The sequence below is a fragment of the Meleagris gallopavo genome, chromosome 5 (assembly GCF_000146605.3).
Source record: "Meleagris gallopavo isolate NT-WF06-2002-E0010 breed Aviagen turkey brand Nicholas breeding stock chromosome 5, Turkey_5.1, whole genome shotgun sequence".
In the NCBI taxonomy this organism is placed as follows: Eukaryota; Metazoa; Chordata; class Aves; order Galliformes; family Phasianidae; genus Meleagris; species Meleagris gallopavo.
The window spans coordinates 47,891,974-47,911,491 of NC_015015.2; the positions used below are offsets into that span (position 1 = coordinate 47,891,974).

Genomic DNA, 19,518 nt, shown 5'->3' on the forward strand with positions numbered 1-19,518 from the left:
AAAAACAACACAAAATTAACCATTTTTGAACCAGTAAATCTGAGAAAAGTTATTTCATTTTTTAGTTTTTCCTCTTGTGCTCATAGAAAGTATGCAAACTTACTGTCAGTTGTTCTGATTTAAAGGAGTTTTTAAAATAAGTAGTGCATTAAAGTTGGGTAGCTAGCTATTTTGATCCCTTCGATTGAAATTCATTCCAGGGTTACATATTGTTCTGTAACTGAATTAATTACAGAAAAATGTTAAAGGGTTTTAGGCTATTTTATAAGAAAAACTCTGTACTAATTGGCTGAAAAGTCTGGTTTTAATTTGCATGTTAATCCACATAAACTGAGAAAGAGAATCAAGTGAAGCATAGAAACAGGCTTTGAAATTGCAATAGAAGAAAAGATAACAGCATATTAAATAATCAGATCTGTAATACCTAGAAGAAGTTAAGTTTTGTACAATTAACAAAATAGCAGTTTAATGTCAGATGATGAATTATATTATAGAGAGGATCAGGATTTATTTTTCCATAGCTTATATATTTTTAAGGTGAGATAAAAGTTAATTTTCACCTCTTGCATACAGATCCTTATATTCATTGACCAAAGAAATGAATATCTTGCCTTAGACTGCCTGAATTTTAGAATCTGAATGAGTCAACATTGAGTGTTTTGAAGGGGAGGTAGCAGATTCTCTGGATCTTTATTTTCTATTTAGTGCAGGTCAGATTCTACCGTAGAAATAGTTGGTATTTGGGAAATAATATGGTGCTCTATATATTTTTCCCCATCGATTTCAGTGGCTTTATGTGTGGTACAACCTGCCCCAAGCTGTGTGAGAGCATAAAAGAGCAAGGTGCATTATAGCTTTCTTACAGAAATAAGCCTGACTTCAATCTTCTGTTGTGGCTTACCTGAGTGATATTATTAACTACCATTGTTCTCCTCAGCAGTGGTACAGGTCTCTGAGGAACTGTAAGAACTTAGTGCCTGATCTTCCAAATAGCACAGAATGTACTTGCATGTATTAATAGTGGTCACGTTTTTATATTACTCATGAAGAACGTGAATAACTGTATGTGAAACAGTGGGAATTATTAATGCCAAATGAATTGAAACTCTGTCTTCATGTATTAAGACACTTATGTAAAAGTGAGCAGTTTTAGTGTCCTGGTTCATAGTAACTTAACAAGTGGCTATTTTCAGAGAATTGGCAGAAAAAAGATATATATATATATTAATATATAATGAATGATAATATCATTTTAGCTTTATAGGTACTAGATTTTTAGATTTCCACAGTTATTTTACTGATTTACTACTACATATTGCACTATGTAAGATCCTTCTCCACATCGGTGCCTGTCAGAGTCAATATTTCAAGTATAGGATACATGTTTAATGAATATGACTTATAGGAATGATTTAGCATTTACTGCTGTATTCTGCCTCTCACCAGGCAGCAGCACTGAAGCCATAAAAGAAATCCACAGGATTTTTCGTTCCTTCTTCCTGTTTTTCTTTCCTCTTTTTTTCTCTCCCTTCTGTGACTGCTCAAGTTGTACACTCCCTAGTGATGGAATGATGAGGAACAGGAAACTGTGGAGGGAACACAAAAGCTATGAGTAGAACTATGGCTTCTCAGTGCTGAGGTTGAAACTGCTATGGACTGCAGAAGATGAAACTTTCCTTAAATCTTAGAAAGATGTCTGTGTTTGAAATATGTATGAAAAAGGACAATTGTGGAAAATAACAATTCTAAAGACCTGAAGAGTTGTGCCAACTACGTACATAATAGAGGAAGAGGTTTAGTCACAACTTTCACACAGTTTTCAAGTTTCTTTATAATGTGCAGAACCTTTCCCAGTGAATTTAAAGCTATTGACAACTGGTTTGTTTTCCTTGTTTACCTTCCAAGGCCGATGAGAAGCAGTCCTTGCAATTCCAGGAACCAAAGGCTGAGAAACACTGCTTGTGGTTTAGACAGACTCCTTTGGAGAGCAATGTAAGCAGGAGATATTTTCATTAACGTTTACTGGACTGTTAAAATCCAAAACACACTGTTGTCCAGGGTATGTTTTAACGAAGGATAAAGAACCCAACAAAATGTCTCCACTGGTGTCTTTTATTAAGTAATGCAAAATACAGTATTAATTATGACACTGCATGCATTTTAGACAATATAAATGCAAGCCTACAGAAAATGTGACAGAAACCCTCAATTACTTTTGAGGTAGTATACAAGGAAAATAGGAAAGCAGAAACACAGTGGATTAAAAGAACAAAATATTGGTATCACTTTGTGCATACATTAGTCACTCATAAATACATTTGTATGAAATAACTTAAGATACAATTCCATTCTTTTTAAAAAATATACTTTTTCAAATTCACCATTCTTTTTAGTTTTGCTTTTTTTTCACATGAAGTTTATGGTATTTTATTAGGTGGATTTATTTTTTTTCACTACCATCATCATGATTTTACCCTTTTCCTCCAAGAGTTTAGGCACAGATGGCCTCATGCACAAAAATAAATAAGAAACCTGCTTGAAGGGAAAAGAATTCTGCTCAAATATCTTAGGATAGTCTAATAAATACCATTTTGTTTATAAAAATATTTCAGGTTTATAAAAGAGGGGAGGGGACAGTCTCCCATGTGGAAAGGATGTTAAGTGAAAAGTGCTGTATAACATTTTTGGAGAGATTTCATTTCAAACATATAGTACCATTATGAATATATATTTTATAATCCATTTCTTAAACCTTATGCTCACAAGAAGTATCAAACGTGGTTTGCTTTCCTTTGCTTGTGGTCTTATTGCAGTTCTGGAAGATGCCTAATTCAGAAGGGTTCCATATAGTTGTGCTTTTGTAAGGCTGTCCTTCCGACTCAAACCAGTACTCCCAGTCCGCTGAAACTGCTGCTGTTTGTTGTGAATACTCGAATGGCTTCCTTGCTCCATGGAAGACTGGTGGATTTCTGAAGCCTCTATCGAACTGTGATTGAGGGACTCTGCAGAGCTGTTGGGGCTCACGTCCACATATTCTCTTTTCAACACTGGGCTATTTTCGATGTTTTTGCTACTGCATAACTGGACAGTGATCCTTTCATTTTTTTGGTCTCTTGATTCTTTTGTTTTGTAAGTGGGCAGCTTGTCCTGTTTACAGCTAGTGCTGATGTCAATGTTCAGACCACTGTCTGTTCTCAGGAAGCAAGAATCCACAAGTCTGCTTTGGCAGATATCATCTCCCTCTGAACAGCTATCTGCTTTGTAACTAGCATAGATGGGACTTGTTCGACTGTCACCTGTTTTAATAGGGCTGCTGTAATACTGCTCTGAAAAGCTGCAGGGTGATAGCCTGCCAGTGTTCCTGTAAGAGTATGCACCAATGTCCTCCACACTCAACTGCCTCCATCGCCCAGGTAAGTCTTCTTCTGAAAGGTTGGTGCTCCTGCACTCATTCCTCATTTTCTGATTCGCTAAAGCCTGCTGTGGTGTTATGGCTGAGAAATGAAAAGGTTCGTTTGCATAAGGAGGCAGAGTCCGAGTAAATGTGGGGGAGTTCTCGTTGTCATCAGCAAGCTCCATGTGCTGTGCAGGTTTTGACTTGGCAAACCTTGGGCTTCCCTGATGCTCATAACCTGCAGATGACTTTCTTTCAAACAGTTCATCTCGGTTGCTCATGTAGATTGCTTGCTGGGAGGCTGTCATAGTGTTGGCTTGGGCATTCTCCTTCTCTTCAGATGTGACACTGAAGCTAGAATAGGAGCTGGAGGTCGGCAAAGAGGTAATGTACTCTGGGAAGGCTTCGTGAGAGAAGCTGGAATGGAAGCCATCTTCTTCAACAGTACTGTCTGTAGAGTTCTGGGACCGCAGGAACCCCACGTCTTTCACTTGTGTGTCCACACTTGGTCTCCTCTCCCTCCTCCTCTCCTCAGGGCAGTACAGGGCGGTGTCACTGCAGTAGATGTCTGACTTGTACTGAGGCCTCTGCCCGAGTTTTCCAGCAGAGTCCTGAAAATTGAGATCCCTTGTAGAGGGGCTTGACAAGTGTGAAGACAAGCTGTTTGGATCTGGTTTCTCCAGTACTTTGGCGATGACACAGGTGGGTATGGTATCAGCGTAAGATGTGCGGCACAAGGGGACAGAAAGGCTGCACCCATGTTTTTCCAGATGGATGCTGACTCTTTCCTGAAAGTCAGATGGCAACTGTAACATAGAGAGATAGCAGAAGGAATAGGAGAAAAGGGTGCATATCAGTACTGGTATCTGCTTGGGTTTATGCAGCATTGACATATGAGTGCAGTTTATGATATTATGTAGCTCACCAGATATGGTTCTTTGACTAATGTGAAGGCCACAGTCTCTGTGCATTTCTGAAAACAAATGTAATCAAATGAATTTCATTTATTTACTTAGCATTTAGAAGTGTTTATCTGCTTCTCTTATGAAACTGAGATGATTCCTTCCAAATTAATTCTAGTTGGATCAAAACAATCTAAAGAATGTAGTAAACAACCACCTTAAAAAGGCATGTAGGGAATTAGAGCCTAAGCAACACTTTCCAGACAGTCTGTCAATGTGTGTGATTTGAAGATGGGGTGTGGAGGTCTCTGCTGAGATGAGGAAAGAAGAAGAGATTAGATATATTGTGTTCTTACGACCTTCTTTGTGCTCTTGACTCCAGCCCACTGCCAAATTGGCTCCTGCCCTTTGGTGTCACATTTTATAAGTTATGTTATTTGAAGAGATGGGAAAGTTGGTTTCACTGAAACTTAAAGCAATGGTACTGCTTGCTATGACAAGGGTGTTTCTGTGCTGGGAAAAGAAGCAAATGAACAGCTACCTTGTCCCAGCAATCGGACACTACTTGTCAGATCGACAAACCTTATAAACTTCCTCTGCCAGCAGCTGCTGTTGGCTTCTTTTTGGGTTTCTTACTATACCAGCTGAAATAAGAGCTATGACCCAAAGATGCATTAAGACTCCTATGGTGAATGACTCAAAATTAGTCAATAAATCTGTTGTGCATCAAAGACTGACCATTTCTGGAGAAAAATGGGAGAGAACACTTTGTAGGGTGTATCTCAAAAAACCCAGTAGGTAAATCCTACACAGGTATAACAAGCATTATGCAGGATATATATATATATATATATATATATATATATATATATATATATATATATATGTATATACAGATTTGGCCTTGCTCATTTCAAATCTCTGCCACTGATCCTTCATAAAGAGTGCTGCACAACAGCTGACGCAGTTCTTCTTGCTGAAAGTCCAAGGAGCTCATGTTTGGGCTAAGTTTGTTTCTAGGTTAGTGACTTTTTGAGTTAGCTACTTCGATATCTATATTGGTTTATGCCACTTAAGAAAATAGCCCCTGAATTCTTGGTTGGAATCTTCTCAGCTCTAACCTTTTCTTTTATGTAGAAATCAAGTTTCTCCTTACCAAATAACCAGTGGTTACACTTTTAGCCACAACTTTCAAACACACTCCTTAACTTTGTTTCTTTAGAGGAGATAGCCCTAAAAATATAGAGATAGTCCCCCTCAGCGCCTCTCTTTAGGCAAGAAAAATTCAAGTTTTCTACTGCTTCTAGTCATCTCACATTGTATAAGTTATGGGGTTTCTATTTTAACTAAGTGCTTGAAGATATTTTAATGCCCAAAATTCAGTGTATTCAGAATATGACATATTGTGAAATGACATTCCTGTTACTGTGGAGTAGGATGAGTGTTTTTTTTCTATGATATTTTGGATTAATCATGTTGGTAATTAGCTCATATATCTTCCACTGGAAATAAAGAGTATAAGATTGCCAATCTGCTGGCAGACAGAAATATTAGTCATAGTAAGTACAGATGCAACAAAGATTGAATAAACAGTAAGTAAATAAGGCTGCTGTAAATAACCATGAAAGCAAGGAAAAGAAATACAGTTCATTTAATGTGAAATTGCTGTAAAGGGCAGCTAATATTTAGTTTCCTTTAACACTACTGTTGGATCTATTTTGCATACATTATTTATATTCTGAAATGTATTAAAAGAAATTATTGTAGTGGAAACTGAGATTACGAAAATGATATTGCTTTCATTAATATATTGTTCAATAGTTCGGTTTCTTGGTAACATGCAATACTTTTTGTGGCAATATTTGTGCTTGTGAGGAATTTACTGACTGTGACAATACGTTTACACTCAGTATATTGATAAATACTCTGAGTTGAGTGTGAAGACTGCCCATTTCATTAAGTGTAAAACAGTCTGTGAAATTGTGGGGAGATTCCTGTTTGTGATGGCTCCTTGTGAGAGGGCTGCTAAATACCTTTATGATCCTAATTCTTACTAATAGGTAGGAGGCTTTTGGTATGAGTAATGTAATGATGATGCCTAGATATGAAATGTTAAGTGAAGTCAGCCACTGGGAAAAAAAATGGGATCGGAATATTGGTAAATTTGAAGGTTTTGCTTCAGATACAGGACATCATTGCCCATGTGATGGAAGAATGTTGATCAGTCCTTGTCAGATTTGTTTATGCTCTTATTCAGTCTAGTGGCTTAGAAATGGCTAACATTTGGTTTTGCGTTATTCTGTCACAGAACTGCATAAAAGGGGCCATTGCTGGGGATGAGTTACCTGATGAGAGTGATCAAGGGAAGGTTTCTCCTCTGTGACCTTCAACAAACCAATATACATGAGGAAGGTGTTATTGCTTTGAGGAGGATCCTGTATCTCCAAAGACTGCCTTGTTGATTGACACATTTGCCTCCCCTTTAAGGAGTCTCTTTCTCATGTCAGTTTCCTTGGAAGTCAAGAATATTAATTAAAGTTTATACCTTGGAATTCAATTAGCCAGTGCTATGGTTGCTTTAGAAAAGATGTTTGCCAGTCTGTTTTAAGATTCAGGTTTAGAATTAACTGGACTGGAAAATAACTTGAGGAAGAAAATTGATTGTATCCTATCATGTCTCCACTCCTTCCACAAATCCCAATATTTTGCAGCCTAGATTTCTCACCACTCTGGTTTTGTGAAAGCCTTTACTATTTTACATGTTCAGCAGAGACACATTCTATTGGATAGCAGAGAGTATCTTCAAGTTCCATTACTGACTGATTTTGTCAGACCTCCCCAGCTACACAGAATAGCAGCAGGTGCACAAAACCCCCAGGGCTGCTTAAAGGATGAAAAAAAAAAGGAATAAATCAAAGCCTAAGGGGCAAACAAATTCTGGAAGTGATAAAACAGCCAGTTTTCCATACAATATTTATTTCTTCAAATATTCATCAGGTTTAGTCACATTACCTCAGAAAGTTTATGTGCCCTGTCGTAATTCTTGCTGCACTGGAGCAATTGAGCAGCTAAATTGCAGTCCTTCCTATAGAGCTCCTGGAGAAACAAACAAACAAACAAACAAAAAAAAAAAAAAAAGGAAAAAAAAAAAGAAAAAAAAGCCTTTTTTTTTTTCAAGTTTGCAAACTTGTGGCTTTCACCCATGCCTGAGAAATGTTTCAGAATTTGACTCTGGGGAAGTTTGGAGCATACTTCAACTTCTAAGCTCATTAAGATTCTGTATTTCTTGTGTAATGTTGAGAAGTTTGTCCCTTTGCTCTGTGAAGGTTGATAAAATTACCGAAAATTAAACACTGTAGCTATGGAGCAGTAATCTGCATTTCAGAAGATGAATACTTACCATTAGGAACTTGGCATTGTACTTTTAACATGCATGGAACTATGAGGGTGAAAATAAACATGATATTTTAAGCAAAAAAGAAAATTGAAGAACAGATGATTTTTACTGAGTGTTATCCAGATCAGCACTGAGATACTACTTTAGAAATACTGCTGAAAAAGTCTTAAGAGACTGTGGGAGAAATTCATATTCATACATATTGCTTTTTGTATTTTGTTTTAAATATCCTTTGTCTCCTCATGAAATTTTCTTCCTGGTTCTTGGCTCTTTACGGAGGAGATAGATAGATTTCATTTATGTAAGTTTTACATTTCATGTCAGTACACACTATCCTTATTCCTGAAAACAGATGCAAAACACTAGGAATCCAAGAATTTAATTTGGAAGCAAAATCTGTTGCATGTGTGCTTGGTTCTGATGTGTTACATGCACATTAAGCACATACAGTTTTGCTGTACAATGTATGGCATAGACAAGTTCTCTAGTTCCCCTATGGCACATGAAAATGAAGTCATTCCAGAATTAAATCCTTTTTTTGAAAGCAGTGTGGCTCTGTTTCTGTGAAGTGTTGCCATGGAGAGTATGAAAAGCATTTCTGATTCTATTTTTAGCTACTTTAAAAATTACTACAAAAAAATTCTTACTAGTTGGATGTGCCACATGTACTTTGTTCTCAGTATGCAGTGACATGCTGTGTGGCTGGAGTGACTTTATGCCTATTTACCTAGGTGGTGATGAGCTACATCTGTGGCATCTAGAACAGTAATCAACACTAACTTCCAAAAGCTTTTTCATGATCTAAAATATATTTTTGCATCAAAAGTTTAATTTTACATGTCCATCAAAGGAACAGGGGGAAATATGGTTGGAGGAAGCTGGAGGAGGAAGAAATATTGGCAAGAAAAATGCATGTTCTCCTCAGAATGGAGTATTCACTTTGACACAGTCTATTCTTGCATGATATTAAATGTCTGTTTCATAGTTCTTTATTTTGAACATTGGAATTTTACTTTCATTAGTGATGCTGCGTAATGAAGGGCAGAATTTTTTGCTGTGAATTGAGATGAATTGTGAAGAAGTAGTACTGATTTTTTATGTTCCTGGGCAGTAAAATAATAATCACTGTGCTTCACAATAATTCTGTCTTTGAGGAAGAGTACACTCTATTCTGGGTCAGTCTGAGCTACCTTTTAAAAGCTATCAATGTTGAAAACTCTTCTTCAGATGTAGACTTAAATCTGACTTTATGAAGTAATAGTAAGTGCATGAATACATATTGGGAAAGCTTCCCTGTTTCTTTCCATTTTAAATTTGAAATAACTCTACTGATTTCAGCTTGAATTAGTCCAGACTTATACCTGTGCTTCTTAAACCTAAAGTTAGCCCGTTGCATTTATCAGGTTCATTTAGCTACAGATATTACAGTTATGAAGCAATGGCTGTTTCAACACAGTTTCTGTAAAAGATCAGATTGTGAACTCTTTGTTTCCATTGGAAAGCGGTTAATGAAATTGTCATAATTCACATCAACAATTAATGGGATCAGATGCTTTCTGCTATGATTAGGTGTTTTGTATGAAATATGGGAAGAGAGAATGTAGTATTTTGAAGTATGTACGAGCAATAACAAAAACATCTTCTGTAGGTGATTTTTCTGTTTTTTTTTTACTGAGTGTCAAAGGAATGACAAAATAATAAACTAAATGTTTCTTTACTGACTTTGTTAGGTTTGCTCATGGAAAGATTTTCATGAGTTTCATGAGTTGCCAATTGCAGAACACATGCAGGGTTCCTGTAATGTTTAATGAGATGCAAGATGATAATCACAAAATATATTCCTTATTTAATTTCACACAGAGAAAGGGAAAGTGTGAACCGTAGCGGGGGAAAACCTGACGATCTGAGTAACCAGGCTGCATCAGTCCTACTTGCTTATGCTGGGCATTCTATGTCAATGAACAAAGACTAAAATATCACAGGAACTGTGGGAAATGGAGAGCTCTATCTTGTGCCTATGGGCTTTGTGAAGAATCTGCGATGAAGACATGTCCACACTTCATCACAATCTGCTAGATTGTAACCTATGATAAACTAATTGTGGAAACATTGCTATTTCTTAGAATAACTTTCTCATCAGTTTCAGATTAGACAAGGGAAAAATAATCAGTGAAGTTTCTATAACCAGAGAACAGTCAGAATTACAAAATGGCAGGAGCATCAGATAAGGATTTTAACTATAGAGGTGGCAGTTACATTTAATGTAAGCAATAAGAAATTCCTATAATTGCATAGGAAGTGCGTAGCGTAATTTATTAGGGAGCATAGTCTCAAGATGTATTCATAATACTTACATTGTCTTCTGACAACTTATCTATTGTCACCTTGGCCTCTATTAAGTGATTATTAAGTGCAATTATTTCATGGCTCAAAGCCCGCTTTTCTTCTTCGTAATGTTGACCCTGTGTAGAGAATGGAGTAGTCAGTATTTTTTCCACTGTCAAAATATTTCAAACACTCAAATCTTGATCTCATTCTCAAACTTAAGGAAAAGCGTAACAGATCAATACATCTTTATTTCTATTTTTTTGCTATTTTCAATTAATCTCACACTAAGCAGTACCATGGAACGCTCTAGTTACCCTATGAAAAAAGATTCAGTTGAGATTCACCTGTTCCTCATTCACTACACTCCAGTTTCTTACCTCGAAGGGGCTTGGGCTGCTCTTGGCTTTTGCTACAAGAATGTTTAAGTTATGCCATTAACTCCCATACTCAATGACATGGAAGAAGAACAGTACTTAAAAAGGAAAGTAGCTGTGTCTGAGCCTTTTATTTATTTATTTATTTATTTCTGTTGACTATCCTGACTGTTTTAGAAGTCCTGTCTCTTCATTTCTTGAGATGAATGTTTGCCTGATTCCAGGGTTAGAGCGTGTGCTAGCAGAAGGTGACCTACTGTGGGATAGTAAGAAAAGAATCTGATTCAAACTTTTTGCTGCTCACCAATTTAATCTTATTACCAGTAGAATGTAACCTTTCATTATAAAGGCAAAGAATTTAGCAGGAAATTGAAGTGCCACTGACCCTCCCCTTCTGTCCCATCTTTGTATTGCAGTATTTATTATGCCACCTAATACCTAAAAAATATTTTATATATATTTTATACATAAAATATAAAAACATTTTGTAATGATCATTTATGACCCTGCTATTAGACTTACATTACTTTTAAAATGTATGATAGCTTCTGTGTGTCCTGTCTAGGATCAAGGCAACTGCTGTGCAAGACCACAATAAGAGGTTTGCCAGTTTTCTAGAGGATTATTTTAGAAAGGAGCAGTACAATGAGAACAGAAATTATGGTAAATTTCAATGTACATCTGTTTCATTTTAGAAAATCACTCCAGTGACAAATTCACAGTCACAATTTCCATTCTCAAATCGTTGGAGTAACTTGTGAAAGATTTTCTCCAGCAGGCTGATCATATTAGCTACTGAAATTTCCAAAATACAATATTGCCAGGGTCACATGAAAGTCTTCTATCAGCGCATGCTCTGTACTGTCAGATAGTTGACAGCAACGGGAGTTTGTGCCTTGAAGTCACCAAATGAATATCAAAGTTAATTATCTAGATGCAAAGCACCAAAATACATTAAAGAAGAGTGATTAAATTAGAAGTGGCAACTCATCTTAAGCTGCTGTTTAAAGAAAAATGTGTTCTAAAATGGTCTAAGTGAGCCCGTAGCTTGCTATAAACAGTGGGGATGTGATTGATGTGCTGTTGTGAAGGTCTGGCCTAACTTATTTAAAATAAGTATCATTTTTAATGTCACCCTATTTTAATGCTTTTATTTTCTAGGGACAATCTGCTCCTGCTCCTGGAGGCTGATTCAGGCTCAAATCTCTCCTGTTGCCAAGCTCTCTGACCACCTCACCAGTGCTCCTGCAGGTTGCCTGGGGACTGTCATTGAAAACCAAAGCATAGCTTGGAGAACTCGCAGGAGCTCCAGCCTCACTGGTTTGAACAAGGTGCATAATCTTAGAGGCTATGTTTTTTAATTAGGCAGATAGATGTGGTTTTACATGAAGCCCTAACTATCATTGGTTTTAATGAGAACTAAATAGCTAGGCACTTTGTAAACCTCCTAGACATCTGTGCCCCTTTAAAAATTTGAGAGTGACTGGAAATTACAGTTACAGATGTATTTAGCTGTGTAATGAGGTAGATAAATGCTATATTGGCAACTCCGGGTACCTAAATACTTTGGAAAAAGATGTCTGTTCTGTTTTCTAAGTTGTTTTATGCTTTTAAGGGGTCCAGGTTCACTGAGTATGGAGTTAATCTTCCAAATAACTCTTTGTATTAAAGATTTTATCAATCCTTGAATTAAAAGTTGTTGTCAGTGCCAGGGCAGATGATCTGTACGACCTCCTTTTTCTCTAGGTCTGATTTCAATGAGCATTGCTCTTGTCTAACCAAACCAAACTTTACTTGGCTTAATATACTTTAATGTTCAGGCAAGATTGTCTATTCGAGGATTTATAGGCTCCAGCACAGAGAGAACTCATAAAAAGGCAGCAGATTCAGGCTTTGGAAACAGTATTTTTTCACTGCATTACATAATGCTGAATTGACTGAATTATAGTTTCATTTTATTTCAATTACTGAAGCTTTTGGGCTAACTTCTTCCAGAATTTGTACCTGACTGAATATTATTAAAAAACAACAACAACAACAGCAACAAAAACTCCACATATATATATATATATATATATATATGTATGTATATATATTTGTTGAATTCATCTCAGTTCAAATGTATACTCTCTGTGTCAAGAGATAGACACCAAATCACAACCAGCTCAGTAGTGCTGTGGAGGAGGGGGATGAGAAAGAACGGCTACTCCAATGCTCTCCACAAGTGTGTTAGCATCTTTCTCTTAAAAGTGCTGTTGACTGAAGCAAGGAGTACATCATACTGCAGCAAAATGAGGTAGCTTAAGGATGAACAGAACCCTGAAAGGCTGGGGCACATTGACCACATACTTTGTGTCCTGGTGTCCCCAACTTTGAAAGTTCAGGGTTTCATCCAGGGGAGTGCACCTGAGACAGCAATGACACAGAGGCTTAACCCTGAGTTCACCAACCTGAGATTCCCCAAACACAGTGCAGCTGGCAGATACGGCATGGTAGTGTTGGATCACTGCATTGAAAGGACTACTGGGAGCTGCAACTTAGAGCTCTCCATTTACAGTCTGACAGTTGTTTTTCCAGCAGTGAGGATAAGTGATAGAGTGGGATGGAAGGAGGACAGGAATCATGATATCAATGCTATGATTATGAGTTACAAATGGAGATGCTTATTTTACTTCTAACCACCTTCTGCAGACCTTTGTGCCTGGCAGCTGTTAGATGCTTGCTGTTAGATGCTGCAGTGCTTGACCTCTCCTCTCTCTTTTGGCACTGCTCTCTATTCTGCAGGTGCTAGCAACCTGCCTCCTAAAACTCAGGAACGGATCAAGTTAATGGGGTTATTGGGATGCCAACAGCTTGCAGCTGGGCTGAGGACTCCTGAAGTGTGATCCAAAATGCTTTGGGTCTTTGTTCAGAAATTTTTGTTGAGTCAGCTCAGTGCATCTTGCCCTGGCCTTCTCCCCAGCACAGAGAGTACAGTGCAAAGTGACTGATTCACCAGAACTGCAATCATGTGCCCACATCTGAGTCAGACCAAATTTATACTGCTGGGTGGCTCCAGCACTGCACAGCTCTGATATTGATATTGGGGAATCAAATGCTCATGGCTTTTGCTCCTAACCTGTGTTTAGCATGGGCCTTGCTGCCTCCTGCTCAGATCCTTCCTGAGGTACCTGCTTTTTCCAAAAGGATCAAATGATAGAACTACAAATTGTTCTGAGGTGGAAGGGGCACATAAGGATCATCGAGTCCAACCCCTGCCTCCACACAGCACCACCCCAAATCCAAACCATATGTCTGAGTGCACTGTCAGAACGCTTCTTAAACTCCAGCAGCTTGGGGCCATGCCCACTGCCGTGGGCAGTCTGTTCCATGCCCACCATCCTCCAGGGCAGAGCCTTTCCCTAACCCCCACCTGACATAACCACCGGTGAGGCCACACAGCACAGAGCAGAGTGGGACAATCCCTCCTCTCACCCAGTGGCAGTGCTGAGCCTGGTGCACCTCATGGTACGGTTGGTCCTTTGGACTGCCAGGGCACACTGCTGGCTCAGATTAAACTTGCTATCAGCCAGAAACCCAGATCCCTTTCTGCAGGGTTGCCCTTCAACCTCTTGTTACTCAGTCTGCACGTATAGCTGGGGTGGACCCAGGTGCAGAAACTGGCACTTGCTCTTGTTAAATTTCATGTGGTTGTTAATTGCCCATCCCTCCATTTGCAAAGATCTCCCAAAACTTTGTTTTTCCTTTAGTTTGTATATATCGTAGTTGAAATACCTCTCATATAACCAGAGATCCAGAAAAATGTAAGGTGTGACTATAAAAACCCTTATTGTCTGGTCTCTGTATCTGTTATTAATGGTGCAAGTGGGGTGGAAGGAATTTTGATAGGACGAAACAACATGAAATACTTAATAGATAATCATATTCTGGAATGTGACAAATGGAAGGATTTCCTTGTGGTGTTGTTTTTTTGTTTTGTTGTGTGTGTGTGTGTGTGTGTGTGTGTGTGTATACTACCGGATCTACAAAAGCTCCGGCTGCAGTCCTTTAGCACAAATGGATAAGATGTGATAAAACTGGTTGTCTCATTGGTAATGTTTTAGTATCCCTTCAGTGCTTTCCTGTATTTCATTGGCAGCATGTTCTGCAGTATAGTGATGACAGCCTCTCGATCAGGGCCAGGATGTTTGCTGTCTCCTTTGCTGTCCTGTGGGAGCTTTGGTATGTGTACAGACCTTTAGAAATCAGTCTCAGTTTTGCAAATGAGCAGTACTGCTCTATGGACATGTCAGCCTTTTCAAACATGGCAAAGTAAATCTGTTCTTGGTGTTCCTGTAAAGAACATTTCATTGGATAGCATTTCAGTGCTATCCTGAGAATAAGTAGTCACAGCAGTGATCAAACATGAAGGCTGGCCAGCAGATTCCTTTGGAAATGCCTCTTAATAAGTAACACCTGAATGACAGAAAGAGGGAGAGACAAGTTCTGTTACAAATACCACTAAAGTGGCACAGTTATCCTATCCCTAGGGTCTTGACATTGAAGGATGGATGTTTCCTGCAAGTTTTTTATGTGGAATACAGGCAGAACTTTTTTCTCTCCTTTTCACTCTCCCTTTCACTCTCACTTTTCCCTTCTACATCGGAAATTTCCCACCTTCTTAGGCCAGGGAAACATTGTTGTCTTGGTGTTTTTTTCACCAAGCACCAGTCATGATCTTTTTGATACAAAAAGTTTGTTTATTGTATAGCCATACTCTATAATCTCATTGGAATCATTCTATAAAAAAAAAAAACCACAAAATGAAAAAAAAGAACAACAACAGCAACAGAAAACCAACCAGAAGATTCTGAGACATAGAACTGTTAGGAGAGGCTGATACCCCAGAGGACTGATTTGCCATCCAGTGGGATCTAAACAGGTGGGAGAAATCGGCTCATGAAGTCCAACAAAGTAAAGTATATGAGGGAGGAACAATATTAGGCATCAGGACATGATGGAGGGGAACCCAGATGAAAGCAGCTCTGCAGAAAGGACCTGGGTTTCTAGTAGGCACCAAGCTGAACATGGGTCAGCAATGTGCCTTTGTTGCAAAAAACGGTTAGTGTTATCCTGGGTTGTGAGCAAATCAAAAAGGTGATCCTTCCCTCTGCTCAGCACAGATCATGCCTGTGTGCAGTTCTGGGTCCTCAGTCCAGGAGAGACCTGGCTCCACTGGAGGGAACCTAGCTAAGGGCTACAAAGATGATTAAGGACCTGGAGTACCTCACGTGTGAGGAAAGGCTGAGTGCTGGGCCTGTTCAACTTGGAGATGTCCCAGGAGGGAATTCATCTTTATGCATAAATATATGAGGAGATCCAAGCCCTTTTCAGCTGTGCCCAGAAATAGGACAAGATGCGATAGACACAAATTGAAACATTGGAGTTTCTATCTGAAACATCAGGAAGCACTTATTTATTTTACTGTAAATAATGTACTTACTTACTGGGCACAGGCTGCCCAGAGAGAAAGAAGAGTCTCCTCCTTGGAGACCTCCAAAAACCACCAGGACATATTCCTGGGACCCTGCTGTGGGTAACCCTGCTTGAGCAGGGGCTGGAGAAGATGGACCAAGAGGTCCTTTCCCAACCTTAGCCATTCTGTGATTTCTGTGAGATGTGTGAGAAATTATGGCCACCATGCCTCATATGACTGATGTGATAGAAAAAAAATTGTTCTTTTTAGATATTTGATATTTTCATATTCTGTTATTAGCAAGTTATGACATCAGCCATAGAAGCAGATGTTTTTATTATGCAAAGAGGATTTAATGTTCAATTAATACATCCCTAGATCCCAATAAAATAGTGAATATGTATGTGTTGAATAGTCAAGATTTCAAAGAGACCTCCGGTTAGTCCTGGTGCATGTGAATGCATGCCTTCTGGAGTCAGTGCGGCAGCATCTAATAACCACTAATAACGAGGGATTGTCAAATGAGGATGTGTTATCTGTCACAAGGAAAGGGCACTCAGATGCTCTGTGCATTCTCAGTGATTATTCAGTAGCAGTATTTCAGTGATGAGGGAAGATGAATTTGCTTTATAGAATCTGTCAGTGCATCTCTTATATTGTGGTGAGACAGAAAAGCACTCATCTCATGGAGAACTGAAGGCTGGAAGAGCATTCAATATTCTGTCCCACCAAATGTGGAAGCTTTTCATAGCTGCAGAGGGTGCTTAGTGTGCTTAGTTCAAGCTTAACTGAACTCTTCTTCCCATCCAGGTTTATCATACTCCCTGTCAGTCAAGGCACAACTTTGAAATTAAGTGTATGAAACAAAGGACCTCTTAGCTTGCTGGCAGAATCTACAGTGGAAACTGGGATGTTGGTGGGGTGATTACTTCAGAGGCATCCAAGAAAGTAAGTGAAACAAGAATGAGAAATAATCATGAAAACACCTTTTTTTCTTTTTTTTCCCCTTACTCTTACTCTTAAAGTTAACATTTGTTCTATTTACAAAGCTTCCCCATAGACCATATGCATAACATATGTTTTATCAATTGACTCATAAAAAAGCGAAATATGGTTTTGCAGACATGATTGGATATTCTCTGCAGCAATTCATGTTCTTAACCTTTACTGCATGTTAGTTTCTACTCTGCAGATCTTCTTGTTATGACAGATAATGTGTTTGTGTGTGTGTGCATTTATGAATGCTTTGGAGCTATGTGGTTTTACATGTGAGCTCAGAGCCTAGTTACAGACATCACTATTCACATTCACTTGCACCCATGGGCAGAAACTATAATAAAAGTCCTGAGCTGACAACACGAGAACAAGAAATAAGAATAGTGACAGAGTTTTCAATAAATGAGGAAACTGTGCTAGTTGAAGCCAGTTTGTGACAAGAACCTTGGGGAATAGATTTTGGTACTGATTATTGTTGGAACAGACTTCACGGGGAGGTGGTGAAGTTACCATCCCTGGAGGTTTGCAAGAAAAGGTTAAGCATGGCACTGAGGGATGTGTTATTGGGCATGGTGGGGATGGGTTGAAAGTTGGACTAGATGGTCTCAGAGATCTTTTACAATGTAATGATTCTATGACTGCTTGATAGCATCATTTGATGCCTCTTGCATTTTCCATTTTACTTCTTTGCATAACAATCTTGTTTTAACACAAAAATAAGTATCCAAAAGAGTTGTTCACCTATAGACTCACTGAAACCAGAGTTTAAGAATGTACATTGTTACAAACAACTAGAGAAAAAGATTCAAATGTTTTGCTAATTTATTATGTAGTTTTTTGCCAAGTTACAACCAAAGTGACAGCAGACTGTTGGGACTTAAGCACTTTGTGGCAGCATCCTGACTACACTTCAAAATGTGACTCTGCCTCATCTTTTCTTCCCACTGCAGTAATCTTCAGAAAATTGATCCTTGTCTCAACTCCTCTTCATACTGGCTTTTAGGAATGCTGTTACAGTATGGTAAAGAGTAATGACTAATTCATTATATTTATTCTATGGTATAGTAGATATTTATTGAAAGTGATTTATTGTATTTATGCTGCCAGGGGCATAGGCAAGGTTGTATTCTTCAGAGACGAATTGATGGATATTAAGGATTTTAATATTCTCACTTTCCTGGGGAGATCAGAGAAAGTATGTGGGTGATGAATCCTATGCCTGAGGCCCTGCCTATTGCAAAAAATCAATGTCATTCTGGAGTTCTTCCGCTCAGAGAAGATAGTGGCAACAAGATCATTCCAACACGACAGGCCCTTCTTATGATGAACACATAGTAAAAAGGAACCAACAACTGTATGAGGCCAGGGTTGGCTCAGAAAAGGTCTAGATTTTCTGCTGTTATCATAGTTTAGTTTTTTATTTTATTGTTATTTTGTAATTTTATCTAGCAGATAATAAAAATAATTATATAATCATCGTAAAATGAAAAGAAAGATCAATTTCAGCTGAGCTATTAGTGATAAAAATAAATTAACATCTTGCAAAGAAAAGAAGAACTATTATGTCAATGGATATAAAATGAGGAATACCATTACTTCAGACCATGAGTGGTAAGTTCACCACTGTCACTCTACTAACTGACTATTTAGTGCTCAAATTTCTAGCCACACGAGTTCATCTATGGCAGTGGAGGAATTGCTGGAAACAAGTTGCTGCTTGGGCTCTCCTTAAATGGACCATAAAAAAAAAAGTATTAATTTCTCCGAGTAAAGAAGTAAAATGGCCTAGGAAAGCAAATGGGGAATTCTGGATTTGGAATCTTGTATTCATTTGTATTAGTTGCTAATAATTTTAATACGCAAGTGCATTCTAGTTGGAATTAACTATCTAAGCAATGAAAATTTCCCAGCCAAACAAAAGTAAGGTTAGACTATTAATGGTACTTTGCTCTTCCATACTTTGTTCTGCTCTAGGAATTTTTAAATTCAAATTTCCTGTCACCTTTTGATATTTTTTTCTGATTAATTAGATAGCTAAAAGAAAAATGAATGTAATTACAGTCTTAAAATAACTGTTTAGCTAAATGCTCTCTTTTGGGAATTAACGTATTTCCCTGTCACAAAAGCTTGCTCTGACTGATTGCACTACTGTGGCAAGACTGAATTTTCTTCTATAGTTTTCTACTAGAGTTCAGTTGCTCAAGACCTATTCTTGTGTGGAGCCAGGAGTTAGACTCAGTGATCTTTATGGGTCTCTTCCAACTTGATTTTTCTATGATTCTATGAGGCTTGTGCAGACTCGGCTTTGCACCCAAGCACTACTCTTTGATGACTGACTGGCTCAGATCAGGCTGTTGTGGGCTGCTCTGACTTCCCTGCAGTGCTTGTCCTCTCTGAGCAGACTTCAGCTAATCAGGGTATTGGTCTTACTCCTGTTGTTATCATCTAGGTTTCTGGCTTCTGTCTCTTGAATGTCCCAGTTCACATTTAGGGCTCTTGTTTTTGTTGAAATGGAAAATTGATTGGAAAGATTTGTTAAGCTGGGCGAAAAATTGTGAGTACAATACAGGGAAAAATCATAATGTACTTGAGCATTTTCTATGTGAATCAGCTCATCCATTTTTATTAAAAATATCTCTGCTATTTACTATGCAAAATATCACATTGGATAA

The 19,518-nt window shown here is 38.2% G+C and overlaps 1 protein-coding gene across 1 annotated transcript in view; it reads right to left on the minus strand.

Moving 5' to 3' along the window:
• Positions 1-2,075: 2,075 nt before the first annotated feature.
• The window catches only part of BEGAIN (brain enriched guanylate kinase associated), a 100,915-nt gene continuing 83,472 nt past the window's right edge, over positions 2,076-19,518 (minus strand). Inside the window, exons 4-6 of the mRNA XM_031553684.1 lie at positions 10,048-10,155; positions 7,309-7,392; positions 2,076-4,200 (exon numbers count right to left, since the gene is read on the minus strand). Coding sequence (XP_031409544.1) covers positions 2,827-4,200; positions 7,309-7,392; positions 10,048-10,155 — 1,566 coding nt within the window. The 3' untranslated portion in view covers positions 2,076-2,826. The remainder of the gene's footprint in view (positions 4,201-7,308; positions 7,393-10,047; positions 10,156-19,518) is intronic.